This window comes from Herpailurus yagouaroundi, unplaced genomic scaffold (assembly GCF_014898765.1).
Source record: "Herpailurus yagouaroundi ecotype Mexico unplaced genomic scaffold, PumYag 187, whole genome shotgun sequence".
Lineage (NCBI taxonomy): Eukaryota > Metazoa > Chordata > Mammalia > Carnivora > Felidae > Herpailurus > Herpailurus yagouaroundi.
Window position 1 is genome coordinate 1,546,852 of NW_024412418.1, and position 19,014 is coordinate 1,565,865.

General features: G+C 43.7%; 1 protein-coding gene across 1 annotated transcript; it reads left to right on the forward strand.

The window, feature by feature from the left end:
* Positions 1–363: 363 nt before the first annotated feature.
* On the forward strand, positions 364–8,943 carry LOC121043904 (membrane-spanning 4-domains subfamily A member 6C). Its single transcript, XM_040495890.1, has 7 exons — positions 364–561; positions 1,926–2,088; positions 3,631–3,765; positions 4,090–4,146; positions 6,753–6,962; positions 7,851–7,938; positions 8,852–8,943. The coding sequence occupies exons 2-7, from the start codon at positions 1,942–1,944 to the stop codon at positions 8,941–8,943; spliced, it is 729 nt and encodes a 242-aa protein (XP_040351824.1). The 5' UTR covers positions 364–561; positions 1,926–1,941.
* The last annotated feature ends 10,071 nt before the right edge of the window (positions 8,944–19,014 follow it).

Sequence of the window (19,014 nt, forward strand, 5' to 3'; positions counted from 1 at the left end):
AGTCATTATCACTATTATTATGACTATAGTTAGCTATATGTTATTTAGTATTATTATTTATCAATATCTCTATCACGATCAATGTTACTATTATTGAATGCCTCTTGGAAACAGTAAAAGCCTTCTATCAATATTTTCTCTAAACTGATTCATAACAAATCTCCAGTGTTGGTACTGTTGCCCTGTTTAAGAGACTTGAAAACTGAGGCAGAGAAGAACACCGACTTGTCTGATAACACAGAGCTAGGAAGTGTTGGGGTGGCAATGCACACACAGAGCTCAGGGAATCTCACGTTCTCCCAATCTTTAGGTTTTCTACTGGAGACTTTGCTGAAGATGCTAGGAGTTTGGGGAAAAAAGGAAGTGCAAGCACATTTCACAAATCCACAATCTGTAAGTATCACATCCTGTGTGGCTATAAACTCTGGACTGAGGAAGGGCTGGTGATTTTTCAAAAGGTGAAGACCAGTAGAAAATTCTACAGGACTGTGTGAGAACCGAGAGTCTCCTGGGAGTTTGAGAGACCTCAGCTGCAACCAACAGGCTGGTCCACGGGCACAGGTAGGCAATGTCCAGAGACTGTTTTCAACTTCTGACTCCCCTGCTGTGCCTCCCTTAGAGGGGATATTGGATTGGAAGCTCCTGGAGAGAAGTTAAGAGGCACCAGATTATTTTGGAAATAGAGCAGGCGGAGGGAAGGAGCTCTGGATTAACTCTTGCTGCTGTTTTCTAACTGTGTGATCTCAGTGAGTCCCTTACCTGAGGTCACGTGATCAATGAGAGCACAGCTCTTGCCCCTTCAACTGTTCTTGGGCCTTGTACAAACTGGACAGTCCAGGGGCTGAGAACGGTGCTATGAGCAGAGATGCAGGCTGAGCTCGTCGCTAATACTGCAGGCAGTTTGGTCACTTGAGGCTGGCAAGTGGAAGGCTCGGGCCTGGAACCTGGCTTTCATGACTCTGGTCCTGTTACCGTATTTCTACATGCTGCTGCCTCTCCAGAATGAGTCAACACAGGCACAGGCTGCTGTTGCCAGGTGGAAAGGATGAAGGGGTCACACGATCTAGTGAATTGTGCAAAGGCTCCATACTCAGGGGGAGCTGGGGTCCAGTCCTAGCTCTACAGCTCTCCAGTTATGTGAACATGCCTGAGTAATCATCATAACTGCAAATATCTCTTCGGCATTAACTCTTTGCCATGCATGTTTGCAAAGTGGGTTTTATTTCCCTTCACAACAAGCTTTTCGATTCCGAGTTTCCCTCACTACGGCATGGTTTTGGTAACTAAAGAACCAACTAACCTACAGGGTTGTTGTAAGGATTAAAAAGGCATTATAGGGTGGGGTCACCCGGCTGGCTCAGTCCATAGAGCATGTGACTCTTGATCTCGGGGTCATGAGTCCAAGCCCCATTTTGGGTATAGAGGTTACTTTAAAAAAAAAAGGCACTGGAGGATAATGTCTAATAAAATACAACTTAAAAATACTTGGGATTAATCCTAATAAGTATTATTATTGGGCTAAAAAATGAACAGTTAGGTCGCGTGAGAAGTACAGAACCCGAATAGGAAAACGCTGATGAATAGAACCCTTCCTGCATCTCATAACTGGTAGGGACGTTTGAGGGTGAAATTCTTGGAATATTTGGCTATTCATATGTTGTGAGTAGAACCAGGGGAGAGATTTCGACGTATTGCAAGTTTTATGTGACCATCTGCCTCTCGAGATTGGTGTGCCAAACGCCGTTGGGAAACAAATATTCATGATGCCAAGTATTTGTGGTTTTCACCGCTGCATGCTGTATAAATTTCCTTCCCTAAAAGAATAGGTCAAGTCCAGACTAATGGGCAAATACTGGCTTCCAATTTTGGGAGGCCTGAGAGCTCTATACTTTTTAAGAACTGAATGTGTTTATTTTCTCTTCCAGGGTTCGTGGCACAATCATGCTATCACGGTCCATGACCAATGAGGCCATTGCAGTTCTGACACCAAATGGCATCAGCTTCCCCCAAACAGGGGAACCTAAACCCACCAACCAGAGGCAATACAACCTCAAGAAACAACTAAAGGCAGAGGTCAAAGTTCTTGGGGTAAGCCCAATTCAGAACGTGCTGGAATGGGATGGGGAGGGGGGCGGGATACAGGAAAGAAACCGTAGTCTTTAGACTACACCATGGTGGCTCTTAAGTTTTGCCAGAGGGACTCTGGGTTCGTGAGTAGTCCAATGGAAGCCACTTGTAGAGCCATCCAAACCTTCCCCAGACGTAAGATGATATTAAAAATGTTTTTCCCCTCTTCTGAATACTAGCAATTGAGTCTTTGTTGATGTTTCCATAGTTGTGCAATAGCACACTCCTCTTTTTATAAAAAATCACTTTCTTTTTTATTGTTTTTAATGTTTCATTTATTTTTAGTAGAGAGAGAGAGAGAGAGAGAGAATATGGGCAGGGTACGGGCAGAGAGAGAGCGAGACACAAAATCTGAAGCAGGCTCCAGGCCCCGAGCTGTCAGCACTGAGCCTGATGCAGGGCTCGAACTCATGAACCACAAGATTGTGGCCTGAGCCGAAGTCAGACGCTCAACTGACTGAGTCACCCGGGAGCCCCCAAAATCACTCTCTTGAAGTGTAATCAGGGTACAAAAAGCCATATGTCTACATGTTTTACCAGAGTAATGGTGATAAATAATTCCATATTTTATGTATGTTTTTTTCTATGTGTTCACCAATTGCATGCTTAGGCAACCTGACTGATGTTTTTGAAGGGAATTTTTCCCTCACCACAAATCATGAGAAAAATAAACTTCTCTCCCCTCTTTTATCCTTCCCTTCTGAGAACAGGGACGATATGTGTCTTTTGTTAGCTTCTCTCCTCTCATGCATGATTTGCCAGAGCTCTGCGGACTGAAGGGAGGAGAGCTGGCAGGGATATATGTAGGACTGGAATTATCTCTGCAGTTATATGATCTAAGGCTGCAGAACCTGGGGGGACCCATTGCCTTGCCTCAAATACATGATCCTGTGGGGTACTGTGAGGTTCGTGGGACATAATGTTTGGAAAACTGCTTGGCAAATATTCACAGGGCTGGAAATATCTGCGGCGGGTGTCAAGGAGGCAACCTTGGCTACTTGGAAGCCAAGATCCACAGCTGTAGGGACGTGGACTGGAGGGGTCAAGGAGCCGACCGGAGGGTCAGGTTCTCTGTTGTGTCCAGCAGGGTGTGGGAGATGAAGGGAGGGACTTCCACATCACCAGTGCCAAGGCGGTGTGAGGGCTCTCAGATCGCCCCTGTTTCCATAAGAGACAGGAGAGTTGGTAGTAACAGAATGAGAGAGCCAGGGAAAACAGTCCAACACTGAGCCGGGAGCAAGGGCCATGAGCCAGAGAGGCAGAGATGCTCGAAGGCTTGCTGAGCACCTGCCCGATGGCCCGAGACTATAGTTTTTTGTGACACAGCAGCATCTCCTCCAACATCTTTGTGGAGCCCCCACCCCAGACCTTTTACAGTGTCTGTATCCTTGCTGGGATCCTGTAGATGGTGATGATGTGCAAGGACCCTGGGAGAGATAGAGAGGCTTTGCCTCTCCAAATGCTGACTTTAATCCTCTGTCTCCCTTCTTCTTCTTCCAACAGGCTATTCAGATCCTGTGCGGGGTGATGGTGTTGAGTTTGGGGATCATTTTGGTGTCTGTTCCGTCCTCTCCATCCTTTACCCCGGTGTTTTCCACCCTTTTGAAGTCTGCTTACCCATTCATGGGAGGCTTGTGTGTGAGTAGAGATCCTTAGGAGGACAAGCGGGGTGGAAGTGGGAAGAAGATGCCAGGAGGGCAGGCTGTGCACCTGTCAGCTCACTGTCTGCCGGGAGCAAGGGCTCAATGGTAGAACATGTTTCCCTGTGTGTATAGCCCAGGGAAGAGTTGAGTCGGGTGGGATAGCAGGAGTCACCTGATTCTACATCTGTGTCTTGGTTGGCTCAAATAATCATTTCTTCTGAAGATCACCTTACTTTTCATCTCATCACCTTGTGGCTAACACTGCGGCTTCGTGTATATGTAGAAACTGACCTCACCGTTGTCTCTCCTTTCTGAGTAGTTTGTCATTTCTGGAACTCTGTCAGTCATCATGGAGAAAAAGTCAACTAAGCCTTTGGTGAGTATAAGAACTCTGACCCACTACTCGTGGATCGAAATGAAATTTAGGGCGAACTCTCCAGGGTCAATGTCTCCACCTTGCAGGTTCAGAGCAGATATTTATCAGAGTCAGGAACTGAGTCTGGATTATCCATATTCCTGTCCAGTGCACCCTCAATCACAGACTTCATTCAGGGTACTGTCTTATACTCTAGATCAGTGCCCAGGAATCTATTCTAGAAAAAGTCTGCCTCCTTATAATGCACTTTTGATGGTGACTGGACTTTAAATTTAAGTCTTCAGGGACGAAGACGGTGACAGTGTTACAAAGAGGCGTATGTGTTGTGGATTCTGTCCAAACCCTTGAGAAAAGCCAGTCAAAATTGTTATGTGGGGAATTCTCTCTCATTCTTTTATCTATCTGATCTAAAACTCAATACTTTTGGAGGATCTGAGTATAAACTCTCGAGTCCTAAAAGGTGTAATTATTGGTATTGGATAAAAAAAAAAAACAAATTTTCCTGCGTTTAACTCTTCCAGGAAAGCCAGGATTGGGAGTGGCAGGGAGAGGAAAGATGGATTGTAGGGAGGTTTCTAATCTGTAAAGTTTCACTAAATCTTCACTCAATCCTAGGTCCCTCAAGTAGTTTGATGTTGGGGGTCACATGTGAGAATGCCATAGAACAAAGTAACAGAGAAACTCCATTTGGAAGCTCTGCTTAAAAAAAAAAATCTCCTGAAGGCAGCAGGAAATTAGAGTGAGTGCTCAGGACAATGCCAATCCCCCTCTCTCTCTCTCTTTCTCTCTCTCTCTCTCTCTCACTCTCTCTCTCTCATCAGACTTTAGAGGTTGATTACTCGGAACCCTTACCTAGCCCCCAAGCTGCTAGATCAGTGCTGTCCTATAGAACTTACTGGAATAGCAGAGATGAAGCAATCACACTGCCAGTCACATGTTGCAACTGAGAGCCGGAAATGTGGCCAGTGAAATAGACAAACTGAACTTCAAATTTTATTTCAGTTTACTTTAAATATAAGTAGCCCATGTGGCTAGTGACAACCGTATTGGATAATGTTTCTAGGGGTGCCCGGGGGGCTCAGTCGGTTAAGCATCCAACTCTTGACCTTGGCTCAGGTCATGATCTCATGGTTCGTGGGATCAAGCCCCGCACTGGGCTCTGTGCCGACAGTGCAGAGCCTGCTTGGGATTTTCTCTCTCATTTCCTTCTGCCCCTCCCACACATGCACATGCTTGCTCACTCTCCCTCTCTCTCAAAATAAATAAATATTTTTTTAAAGACTAATGTTTCTAGATTATCGGGGAAGCTTATGGGACCCTTACCCCAGAGAAGAGCAACACCAGAGTGAACAGAGCAGCAAACTCAAGGCCATGGGGGTGTGGGCTTTGGGTGCACTCAGGCTCACCAAGTCATGAATCTTGTAGTGAATTCTACTGTGTTCACACATTATACCAGCCCTTTCTGAGGTGGAGGGAGAGTGCTGTCCCAGAACAAACCTAAATTATTCTAAGAAACCTATACTCTAGAAATCAGGTTATCAGGAGGCCCAGGAGCGTGCACCTTAGTCATTATTTTAGGGAATGGGGGTTAGGAGGAGAAAAATGCCCTGCCTATTCTCTACTGTGCCCCAAATCTCCAACTGCTGAGCCCCTAAAGGAAGAGGAACCTAGACAGGATTATGTGATATTCTAATTTGTGGCTACTTGGAGTTCCCTGGACCACACTCACCTATAAATATAGCTTCCAGGATCACCCTTGCTCGAGTCCCCTTTCCTGTGAGTTGGGGTAGAAGAGACCACATCTCTGAGCTCAGTGTATTTGTTGCCCTCACTCACTTCGTACATGTGGAAACGAGACCCAGAGTGGAAAATGGAACTGGGGAACGGAGCACTCAGGAAAACTGAGAGGGTCACAGGCAAAGCTACTACCATGATGTCAGCTTCCTAACATCCAGTCTGACCTTCTGCCTCACCCTGCCACTCATGTGCTACACCATCCTTGGGCCTAAGACTAGAACGCTTTCTATATACTCCTTCATACAGAGCTCTGGGTGTGACCACTCATTCATACAGAGCCCTGGGTCTGTCCACTCCAGGGCTCACCTAAGCCTGACTACACTATGTCCCCATATTCCTATCTGGGTGGCTGGGCGTTGAAGAAGGTGGGGTGCAAGGAGGAGCGCCTTGCTTCATCTGGCTCCTCTGTGTGGCTGATGCTTCCACCAGGAGTTTCTGGATGAGTTGGGGGAGAAAGAAATCACATCTGCCTTTGGTCATACCTTTTAGGGGATTCTGTAGACACGGCCTCAGGAAGCCCAGCCATCAGTCCTGGGTAAAGAATTCAGGAGAGGAATATTCTCTGTCACCTACTGAAGTCCTACGTGGGGAGAAACATTTCATGTATTCATTCACCTAGCCAAGATGTACCTTCTAGGTTCAGAGATGTTGCTAAGTGCTGGGGAGACATACAGGTTTAAGTCTACCCATGCTAGACTTCCTGAAGGACACAGATTAGAAAGTAAGGTTCTGCAATGCATTGGCAGAGAGGGATGATAGAATGTTGGTTGCTCATCGGAAGTGATTCTTACTCAGCATTTGTCTGTCAGGTTCAGAGCAGCGTGGTTGCAAACATTCTGAGCTCTCTATGTGCTCTGGTGGGTTTCATTCTCCTCTCTGTCACGTTGGATGCTGTGGATCCTGCCTTTCGGAAGTGTACCTTCAACAAAGAGCAAAGAAAACCTGAATGGACTACACTTAGCTATTTTATTAACCCATATATGGACAAACAATGCATCACGGCCAAAACCACTCTGACTGTAAGTATTTTTAGATGGGTTGTTCCAGTCATATGAGGTTTCTGAAAGCCTTGACTTGCCGTTACCCCTTCTTGTGAAAATCTGTCTAACTCTTTCTGGTTTGGGCATCTGGGGGAAGGCCAAGTCTCTGTCTTCCCAAAGAGGGGGGCACTGCCCGACTGAGATGACAGGGTAGGCTCTGGGGAAGTGAAATGGAGTAGAACAGGCAATGACAAATAAAGGTGATAAGGAAAAGCTAAAACTTACCTTGATAGAGTTTCTTAATAATCAAAGTAGTTCTGTTGTTAGAATCATAAAATAGGAGTTTGCCAAACCAAAAATCTTGGCACGAGGAAAGGTAAATTCAGAAAGGCAAAGACAGCAGGAAGATGTAAGTGATCAGGAAGCACGGAAAGTATGTGTACTAGGGTGTTAACTTGGCCTGAGCAGACATCAGGCCCAGCACTGAGAAGTAGAGGGTAGGAACTGTGACCCTGGAGGTAAGGGCTTCTCCTTCCGGTGACTGCAGTGATGAACAGTATTGATCGAGTGAGAAAGCAGCATCATTGCTGTTTGTTATAACTTACAGAGGTGGAATTTATTAAATTGAGAAATATATATAGGAGGATGGAGAATGGCAACTGATAACAATTGCCACCATTAGGGAAAAGAAAGCAATGAAGTTTAGCTAATAGAAATAATGTCTTAGGTTGGAGCATTGAAGGGTATGTGTGTGGTCAGAAAACCCTGAGAAAGACACGAATAAAGGGGCTCCAGAATATCTGTTGTCCTGCAATCACAAAAGTGGGTGATGTCAAGGACACAGCTGGAGGATGGCCAGAGCTGGTCAAGCACGTGCTTGCACACCACTCCTTATGGAGCTGGCCCAAGGAACTTGTTTCCCTCCAGGTTCGTGATATGATCATGGGGAAAAGGTACCTGCAAATGAGGTTGGCAGTAATTGACATAAACCCACACTTGGTGGAGCCAGCTCATGGTGAGAATCATCCTGGAGAGAAGTTTAGGAGGGATTTGTATAATGAATAAAGTATGAATTGGTGAGGGATAATTTTGCTTTATAAATAAAGGGACTATAGTGAGCTTGCTTGCTAGGACAATTTCTCGTTAACGTCCACGAGTTGCGTTTCCTCTTCCACTGTGTGTAAATAGACGAGAAGTTTGTGCAGTCACATTTGCTCTCCTGTCCTATCATCTCGCCAGGTTTGCATGAAGGCTGCCTCAGGACAGAAATGGTAGAACCTAGTCTCTTGGTGGAGCATCTTTTTTGAGTTGGTTTGCTTTGTCAGTGAGGGTGGCGGCTTTGTTTATGCTGTGTTTATTGCCTTGATTGTTCTTTCTAACTCTCACAGACATCAAGAAAGGCTAAGAAAGCCCATCCAGAGGGGGTGTAAATATTGACTGTTACAAAGGACTTGCACCAATAAGGTCAAAACCTCATTGGTTCTCAGATCCCCCTGAGAAGGAAGTATCATGGTGCACATTTGATAAATGAGGAAACAAGCTAGAGAAGTAGAGACTTCGGGCCCACTCAGCTGCTTAAGCGGTAGAGGTGAGGCTGAGGCAAGAATGGGAGCTGGCCTTTCCCAGCCCTGGGAGTTATTATACCACTAGCTGAGTCAACAATGTAATCAGATACAGCCATGTCTCCGAGCGAAACGTACAGTGCACAAAGTGGATTATGTGTAGCTGATGTAATTATAGTTCATCCTCCCTCTCAAGAGTCTAAAGAAGCAAAGGGATTAAACTAAGCCAATTGCTAGGCGGGGCAGGAGCAGTGTGCTCTTCACTCTGTGATGGTTGAGGCCTTCATCCCTACAATCGCCGCCCCACAAGGGATGAGGGCTTCAGTTGACTCAAGCACTGCCAATCTTGTATTTCCTCCACTGCAGGGAACTCTGTCTGTGATGCTGATTTACACGGCGCTGGAGTTGTGCCTGGCTGCGCTCTCTGCCGTGATTTGGTGGAAACAGGCTCACTCTGACTTCCCTGGGGTGAGTGTGCTGGCCGGCCTTCCCGAGTCCTGCCAGGTGTATTTCAGGTTCAGGGTTGTGTTGAGTGATGTCAGCTAGAGTGACTGACGGGCTGGCAGTTGTCGGTCATGAGATACACATCGGAGCTGGTTTGATGGGGATGGAAGACAGATGAGGAAAGCAGATAACGACTGGGGAGCTGACTGGCTGAGGGTCAACCAAATGGAATGGTTGAACCTGAAAAATGGACCGGTTCGGTGTCCTATCTTGTAAATGCAGAAACCTGGAAGTTAAGTGGCCTGCCTGGCATTGTGTGTGAGTCTGTGCTGTGCTTGGGTCCCTAGAACTTGGCTTGTGTCTTTCCTAGACAGCCCCAGTCTCCTTAACAGTCTTGACTCAGTGAAAGATATTTGCACATGACTGCATTTGGCAAACCTCCTTTGCTCTGGCTTCACCTTCCTGTGATCTTCAAATTCTTTTTTCACCTAAAAGATACTTTTAAAAACTTGTTGTTTCAAATTCCATGGGACAGCACCCTCCCACCACCATAGACTCACAGCTTCATTTAACCAAATTAAAAAGCCTTGATTTATCCAAAATTTTATTACAGAAAGCAGAATGAATACCAAGCTGATGAGCAGCACTTATTTAAAGAGCTTAATGACATGCTACACTCATCTTGTATAACACACATGCATACACACACACACACACACACACACACACACAGATTGGAGGAAATGACATCGAGAGATGTATATATTAAGCTGAACCTTAGTGAAGTCTGAAGAACTAACATATTTTGTTTCTTTTAGCGTGTGCTTTTCCTGCCTCAGAGTTGCAAGAATAAATCCAGCACACCCTCAAAGGCATTTCGTGACCCTGGATACGAAGAACTAGTAACTTCTTAGGGGAATAGTCATCAGAAATTTGGCTTTATGATACTGTATGAAGACCAGCCAGAGAAACTCAAGAAAGCAAAGTTTGAGTTCCCTGAAATGTAGCGTTTAGGTAATGAGTACTGGAAATGTATATGTTTGTTTTCTTGTTGCTGAATATATGTGTTCAATGGGGGGGGGGGGGTCTTGATTTGGCATTAGGTAAAAGCACAGATGTGTAAGTTACCATCGACTAGATCGCCAAATAGTCAGACGTTTACCAAAAACCTAGATAGGATTGTGTGATTTAGTGATCATGCCGAAGTAAAGGAGACAACTCTTTCCTGTCCCCCTTAATCGCCAACAGGAGTTAACTGACTTATGGTGGTGTTCCGACTCTTTCATAGTAGACAGTAGTGTTCCCTCACAGGATTTTACTCATCACTACATGTAGACAAGCCCCCTACAATTAAACCTCAGGATAAAAATAAAGATTTTATTTGATTTCTATGATGTGTATTTTATCAATAGCACCAAACAATTAACTCAATTCTACCTGGAGATAGCATCTAACCCTACAGGTTAAGGGCTCAGTCCTATTAGACTGTGACCCTACCACCCTCTTCCCACTTCAGATGCCAGTAGTAGATCCAGATTGTCACCTGAGCTTCTGGCCCACTAGCTACAGGTGGAGGTTCCCAAGCCCCCTCCTTAGTTCAACTAATTTGCTAGAGTGGCTCACAGAACTCAGAGAAATGTTTCTCTTACTATTACCAGTTTATTGTAAAAGGATATAACTCTAGAAAAGCCATAGGGAAGAGATACAGAGGACAAGGAATGGGAAACGCTGTGGAGGACCACTCTTCCCGAATCTCTTTGTTTTTACCAAGAAGCTATCCCAATCCTGTTCTGGCGTTTTATGGAGGCTTTGTTACATACCCATGATCGATTAAATCACTGCCCATTGGTGATAAAACTCAATTTTTACCCCCTCTCTCCCCTCTCTTCTTTCCAGAGGCCAGGGGGGTGGACGGAAAGTTCCAATCCTCTCATCAATCATAAGGTGGGTTTCTCTGCTTGGGGAGGGTCCCCAACCTATCCTTAGGTTCCCTGAGGGCTTTTCCCAAAGCTAGACTTCTCTTAGCTTTGACTCCTTTCTCAGAAAAGGCAGCCAGCCCTTTAAGCAACACTCAAAGTCACTTCTTACCATTGGTTCAACATAACCAGCATGTTAACCGCCTGTGTCTTTTAAGCGGCCACGCCCCTCCAGCCTGAGTGAAATGAGATTGGCGTCTACCTTGAGATCTGAAGATGTATTGAAAACACGTGTGTTTCACATAGAAAATGCTCCGTTGAGTTTTATTTTCTTTTTTTTTTTAATTTTTTTTTTCAACGTTTATTTATTTTTGGGACAGAGAGAGACAGAGCACGAACGGGGGAGGGGCAGAGAGAGAGGGAGACACAGAATCGGAAACAAGCTCCAGGCTCTGAGCCATCAGCCCAGAGCCTGACGCGGGGCTCGAACTCACGGACCGCGAGATCGTGACCTGGCTGAAGTCGGACGCTTAACCGACTGCGCCACCCAGGCGCCCCGTTGAGTTTTATTTTCAATTTTCTTCCACCGCCGCCACCCCACCCCCCACCAACTTTTTCCCTTACGCCAACTTGATTCTCTAAACAATTTGAATCTCTGTCTGCCTCTGGATTTTGAAACTGATTAATCTACTAAGATCTTTCATTCTTCCAAGAGTGTCTGTACAGGGCTCTAAACAGAGAATGTCAGACTGCAGCAATTTATTTTCTCTTCCCTTTGCTGCCAAGGAAGATTTTAGAATTAAAGGCATTTTTCAGAGCTTCTGCACAGGTGACTCTACTGACATCCAGTGGTGAGAAAGAGAAATGCTTTCCCTCCCCCCCCTCCCCGAGCCCCCCAAATAAATAGAAAAGGCAAGCCAGGGTAATAATTCAGTGTCCATGGAGAATTTCCCTGCGGGCAGCTAATATGACAGTATAAAATCACACCTGCAAACTTTGCATATGTCATCAGTGAGAGGGGACAATACATCTTTTGGAAATAATTTATTATTTGTATCTTCAAAAAGACACGAACCATTACTATAGGAAGCTAGAATACCTATATTATTATGAAATAAAATAGGCTTTAATATGAGACATTATTAGAGAGAAAGAGGGATATTTTATCATGATAAAAGGGTCAACAGAGCAGGAAGAAACAAGGGTAAATGAAGGTGTAATTAACAGCGGAAACCCCCAAATATAGGAAGCCAAAACTGACAGAATTGAAAGAATTCAGCAACTGCAATTGGGTTTCAATATTTTATTCTCAATCATTGATACGAAAGCTAGACAGAAAATCAAGAAGGAAATAAAAGACTTGAACACTATTAACCAACTTAACTTGATGCACATATATATATAAGATAAATCTTAATATAGGGGCACCTGGGTGGCTCAGTCGGTTAAGCATCTGACTTCGGCTCAGGTCGTGATCTCACAGTTCGTGGGTTCGAGCCCCGCACCAGGCTCTGTGCTGACAACTCAGAGCCTGGAGCCTGCTTCAGATTCTGTGTCTCCCTCTCTCTCTGCCCCTCCCCTGTTCGTGCTCTGTCTCTCTCTGTCTAAAAAATAAATAAATGTTAAAAAAAAAAATTTTTTTTTTAAAAAAATAAATAAAAAAAATAAGAAGAAAAAAAATAAAAATTCAAACTCTCTGGGGCGCCTGGGTGGCTCAGTCGGTTGAGCGTCCAACTTTGAATCAGGTCGTGATCTCACGGTCCGTGAGTTCGAGCCCCACGTCGGGCTCTGTGCTGACAGCTCAGAGCCTGGAGCCTGCTTCAGATTCTGTGTCTCCCTCTCTCTCTGCCCCTCCCCTGCTCATGCTCTGTCTCTCTCCCAAAAATAAATAAATATTTTTAAAAATCTTAACATAATGTAATATATATTATTTGTAGTAATGCATTTGTTATACAACAATAGAAAACAAATATAGATCATATGCTAGAACTTAAGACAATAAATTTTATAAGATTGAAATAATATAAAGTTCTCTGAAAAAAACAGAATTAAACAAGAAATCAATAGCAGAGAGACTTGGTGGAATCCCCATATAGCTGTAAATTTAAATCACTCATTTCTCAATTGACTATGGGTCAAAGAAATTAAAAAAAAAAAAAGAAATTGGAAAATATTTTAAATTGAATAAAAAAGAAAACATCAAATGTATGGGCGACAGCTAATCCTGGACCTAGAGGAAAATTTATAGCTTTCAGTGCTTATATCAGAAGCAAAAATGTCCCAAATCCATAACCTTAAGCCCCCTCCCATGAAACAGGAAAAAGAGAGAGAAAGCTACATCCAAAGTAAGGAGAAATAAGGAAATAATTAAGGCTAGAGCACAGAAAAATAATGAAGAAAGACTAAGGAAAGCAAAGTTAATCCTTTGATTAACAAACTTCAGCTACACAGACCAAACAGAAAGGAGAGAGAAGACACACATCAAAATCAGTTATGGAAGAGGAGACCCATCACCAACTCTACAAAAATTAAAAGCTTTATAAAGCCCTTATATATAATTCTGAACAATTTTATGCCAGCAACTTACACAAATAAATGAAACTGTAAGATAGACATAAATTACCAAAACTGATCCAAAAAGAATTAGAAATATATGAATGTATCTATAACAAGTGAAGAAATTGAAATAATATTCAAACACTTTGCCACCAAGAAAAGCTCAGACCCAAATAGCTTCACTGGAATATATCAGATACTTAAAGAAAAATAATAACAATCCATTATAAACTTCTTCACAAAAGAAAGGAGGCGGGGGGTGCCTGGGTGGCTCAGTCGGTTGAGCGTCCGACTTCGGCTCAGGTCATGATCTCACCGTGCGTGAGTTCGAGCCCCGCGTTGGGCTCTGTGCTAACAGCTTAGAGCCCGGAGCCTGCTTCAGATTCTGTCTCCTTCTCCCTCTGCCCTTCCCCTGCTCACGCTCTGTCTCTCTCTGTCTCTCATTAATAAATAAACGTTTAAAAAAAATTAAAAAAAAAAAAGAAAAAAGAATGAAAGGAGGGGACGGTCTCAGCTCATTCCGTGAGCCAAAGCCAGACAAAGACATTAGAAGAAAGGAAAGCCACAGAATAATGTGCCTCAAGACTGCCATTTTTTTCCATTCTCCTGAGGTCACAAGGGCAAAGTCAAATAAGATGCCCATTCTGGTGATACCTCTTTTATCACAGTGTCAGTCATAACCCAGGCAAGGGGCATCTCACCTGGGGGGGCTTGTTTCATAGATTTTTTGTAGAGCCATTCTGAAGCCACCAGCTTTTGAGGTATTTCCATGGCTTCAGTAGGCGTTGACCATCACAAGGCAAAGGAGGGACAGTAGAGCATTTGCCCTCTTTTGAGTGTAAATGATGCACTTCTCCGTTAGTCCATTATACACTAAATTCTTAGGAGCCATTTTTATAGATGTAGACAATTGATCCGTGTGATTTGTCCCCGTTCCTTTGGCTGGCGCTCCTCCTACTGGCCAAAGAGGGAAAAGCTCACTCTTGGTCTTGATAAGCAGGAACACTAAAAAGGAATGTTCAGCTGACTTGCCATTCTTTTGCAGTTCCTTACTCATCCATTTTGCTAGATCCTCAGGTCAGGTTTCTATCATTTCCATATGATACCGGGAAGTCCTATTATCAGCAACTGATTTTAAAGCCTGTGCCACCTCAAACCGAAGGGGTTCAGTAACCACCTGGGCATTCCCTTTATCAAAACCACCCTTTTTACTTATAAATAAATCCTTAGCAATATTTTCAGTTAAAGACGAATCTAGCTCTTCACTGCAATGTCACTTCTGATGCCCAATGTTCCAGTGGTAGCGGTTAGGGTTTAATTTCTTTTTATTTTATTTTATTTTTTTTTTAATTTTTTTTTTCAACGTTTATTTATTTTTGGGACAGAGAGAGACAGAGCATGAACAGGGGAGGGGCAGAGAGAGAGAGGGAGACACAGAATCGGAAACAGGCTCCAGGCTCTGAGCCATCAGCCCAGAGCCCGACGCGGGGCTCGAACTCACAGACCGCGAGATCATGACCTGGCTGAAGTCGGACGCTTAACCGACTGCGCCACCCAGGCGCCCCTCTTTTTATTTAAAAAAAAATTTTTTTTACATTTATTTATTTTTGAGAAACAGAGTGAGACAAAGCGTGAGCAGGGGAAGGGCAGAGAGAGAAGGAGACACAGAATCTGAAGCAGGCTCCAGGCTCTGAGCAAGAGGTCAGCACAGAGCCTGATACGGGGCTCGAAACCACGAACTGCAAGATCATGACCTGAGCCGAAGTCGGATGCTCAACCGACTGAGCCACCCAGGCGCCCCAGGGTTTAATTTCTAAAGAAGACTCATAGGATCCAAATGACTATGCGTCCCACTTTAAGATCTATTTTGCAGGACTAGGACACGATATAGCAACAGCGTTAAGCTAAAAATGTGCGTGCCAGCTAATGACTGCCTCATTGCAAGGGGTCCATAATGACGGGCTTGTGTTCCAATTGCCCTCCCTTTCCCCCTGTGATGCACGTTTGTTTTTGATAAGGCATCCCAACAGAAAACCTCAGGACCAGGACCAAATTGTATTGGCTTGGGGGCTTCTTATACCTGGCTTGTCACATGGGCATGTTATTGCAACCAGCCCCAATAACATACCATTCTGTGGTCTCGCTGAAGCCACGTACACATCACTAGTCACACTGTTATCAATAAATAATGCTGACAAGCTGGCACAAGCCACCCAGAAACTCCTTAGACCTCTGATTACAGAGCAACACAATGAATCCACGTGTCCATGCCTTGACTAAGGGTCAGTGCCCCACAGGTACTCCCGAAAAACCTCTCAGGTCTGTTTCAGGCTTGCTGAAATTAACCCCAACAACATAGGCATGGGTTTGGACAGACTTGGTTTGACTAATTACTCCTTGTGTGATCTTGGATCAATTCTCAGCTTCCTTTTTTTTTTTTTTTTTTAATTCTAATATATAGATAATAAGTAGATCCTTGTGTCTGTCATGTAAGGACTGGAAAAGAAATTCTGAGCACTATTCACTATACCTCAGATAAACGTTGAATCTATAGGTGTCTCACTCGGATGTTTGAGATAAGGAAAAGGAAACATTTTAGCCTTTCAAAAGCATACTCTCAGCAAGGAGAAAAAGCATTGGGCAGAGAAGAGGCCAGGGTTTGAAGGCATCTTTTTTGGTAGGGGCGCCTTAAGAACGGAACTAGAATTAAACAGAACTATTAATATAAACGCGAATCAGGGAGTTTGGGTCTAAATAAAAGAATCAAGTGGAAACTGATACAGTGGAATATGCACCATCAGAAGAGTTCAGAAAGCTGTTATCTCTGTTTCTGAGCGTGGTAGATTGTTCATTATCTTCTGATAATATTAAGGCTAGCTTATCTTTACCGCCCTTATATCTAACCTAAAGTTGGAAATAAAGAAGCCTAGAGTAACAATTCTACCATAACAATCCTTCTCCACAGAGGGCCAAGGGCAGGGGGCAACTCCATGAAAGATATGAAACACAAGGTTGCAAACCAGAACAGCTTGCTACTTAAAACCCACCAGCAGCCTGGGGTAGACATCAAGGTAGGCGTAGCTCATTTTTGGTTGTATATATTCTGGCTGAATTTGGCAATGATTCCGGGCTTGAGTCTGGGCTGGGGATAGGCAAAATCCCTGGATTGGGAGCAGATCCAAGCTGGAAGAGTGAGGATCCAGGGAGGGGAGGAGATAGCAGAAAAGTCTTTCTCTGCCAGCTTGGCAGTGGCTCTGTGTCAGTATTTTCTCTTACTGTCATTTGTTTTACTAAGGATATATGCACAGATAATATGATTACAAATACGTTATCTATTGCCCAGGGTCAGCTTTTTGCTTCATTTGCTTCAATGTTATAAAATTAAAAAAAAATTAATAAAACTTTGTAGGCAGAGTTGGAGCCTCAGCCCTGAGCCGCCAGCTCATTTTCCTTCCTTCTGAACTCAGAGACAAACGTTATTTTTCCCTTCCCATCCATCTAAGACTTTTACCACATGTAGGTATATGCATGTTCATACACATGAGAGGACAAGGTTTTATTTACTTTTTTTAACGTTTATTTATTTTTGAGACAGAGAGAGACGGAGCATGAACAGGGGAGGGTCAGAGAGAGGGAGACACAGAATCTGAAACAGGCTCCAGGCTCGGAGCTGCCAGCACAGAGCCCAACGCGGGGCTCGAACTCACGGACCACGAGATCATGGCCTGGGCCGAAGTCGGCCACTTAACCGACTGAGCCACCCAGGCGCCCCTTACAATTAGAGTTTTGAAAAATAAGATTATCTTCTTCATCAGAAGCTGAATATGCCTTTTTTTTTTTTTTTTAACTCTTGAGATACACAGAAAGGTTTACACGGAGGCAAGTGTGTGATAGAAGTAATTCAGGAAGCTTTTAGAGCAACATGCACCACCCTTAATTTCTGTCCGTCCTTTGCATTGGAATTCATAATTTACCCATTAAAATGTTACTTGTTTCTGTTTTACAAGGTCAGCAATAGATTCCAATCTTCCTTTCATTGTTTACCATTAATTCATTTAAAAAGTAAAGGATGTTCTCCCGTTAGATGCCGAGTGATGTTCTAGATGCTAAAGAAACAGAGATCAAGAAAACCTGATATACTAGGATGTCAGCCAGAAAATGAAACATTTTGCTACTACCTTTTATATTTCACTTGAAATATTCTGCAGTTGATTTCATCGTTAGAAGAGAGGTGTTTCACTGAGGGTGTCATAACCCGATAATCCAGGTATTTCTAATGACAATGTAAATAGAAAAAACCTTTTGGCATGGAATTTAGGATGTGTAACACTTGCTCTTATCCTTATGCTTTGATCCAATAATCCCACAAAAGGGAATTTATGAATATGAATGTTAAAGGGATACTTATTTACAGTAACAAAAATAGGTCACTTAAAACATATACGGCATCTAGGGGCACCTGGGTGGCTCAGTTGGTTAAGCATCTAACTTTGGCCCAGGTCATGATCCCACGGTTCGTGGGTTCAAGCCCTGCATCGGGCTCGTGCTGACAGCTCAGAGCCTGGAGTCTGCTTTGGGTTCTGTGTCTCCCTGTCTCTCTGACCCTTCCTGGCTTGTGTTCTCTCTCTCTCTCAAAAATAAATAAATAAAATTTAAAAATATACATATATGGCATCTTGAAAATGCTTAATAGATCATACCATTATTCTTTTTTAAAATATTGTGCAAACAGAAAAGTGATAATTAACAGACACTTGGATAGATTTTTAATATATAATGTGAAGTGTAAAACATTTAGAGACAAGGGTGCACGTAAACCATAATTAAACTCTCAAAAACCATTTATGTATCAGCAAAGACTTGGAATGAAAGCAAATATTGCTAGTTGTGTGTGGTTAATGTACCTTTATGTGAACTTTTCTCTGCTTTTTCAAAATCTTAAAATGCAGCCATTATGTTAAATACAGAAAAATAGTATGGCTTTCTGAAGAAAACAAGTAATGTAGGCTCAGAGGAAAAGGCCAATCGAGTGAGATCCATTCTGTTCTATTCTAAAAATCCATCATGTGGAAATTTTAGGCAATGATACAGAGAATTCATAGGAAAGCTTAAATTGCTCTATTCTGAGGAGAAAAGAAAGGAACTGGAAACGTGCATCACGTTGCAGATTATTAAATAACTTCGATGAATTGTCTCAGTAACATGACATGAGAAAATCCTTATGAGGTCACAGCAACGTTGCTATTCCTAAATCACAGCTGAAGTAATAGAAACTCGGAGAATGTACCTGAATTGTCCAAAGCCACCGAGCAAATAACAGGAAGTCGCGATTCACGCAAGGGTGTGCCTGACCTTAAGGTATGCATCCTTCCAGTCCAATCCACAGCTCTTTTTTGCAGATATGTGAGAAACAACGGAGGTGTCCGCTCTACAGAGGTGAACATCTTGGGTTTCTAGAAAGTGTAAGGAAGCTGTCCAAGCCCCCGTGGTAGTATTTTCCCATCCCTGCCTGTCTCCCACTGCTGTGCTCCAGAATTCCATATTCCATTGATTCCATCCTGGAGGGCTGCAGAACCGGGGGGGGGGGGGGGGGGGGGGGGGGGGGGGGGGGGG

What these genes read in the sequence shown, in the direction of transcription:
- LOC121043904 (XM_040495890.1), top strand. Translation starts at nt 1,942, where the DNA reads ATGCTATCACGGTCCATGACCAATGAGGCCATTGCAGTTCTGACACCA. An exon ending in CAGAGGTCAAAGTTCTTGGG is followed by an intron (nt 2,089 to 3,630) that starts GTAAGCCCAATT and finishes TTCTTCCAACAG; the next exon opens with GCTATTCAGATCCTGTGCGG. An exon ending in AAAAGTCAACTAAGCCTTTG is followed by an intron (nt 4,147 to 6,752) that starts GTGAGTATAAGA and finishes TTTGTCTGTCAG; the next exon opens with GTTCAGAGCAGCGTGGTTGC.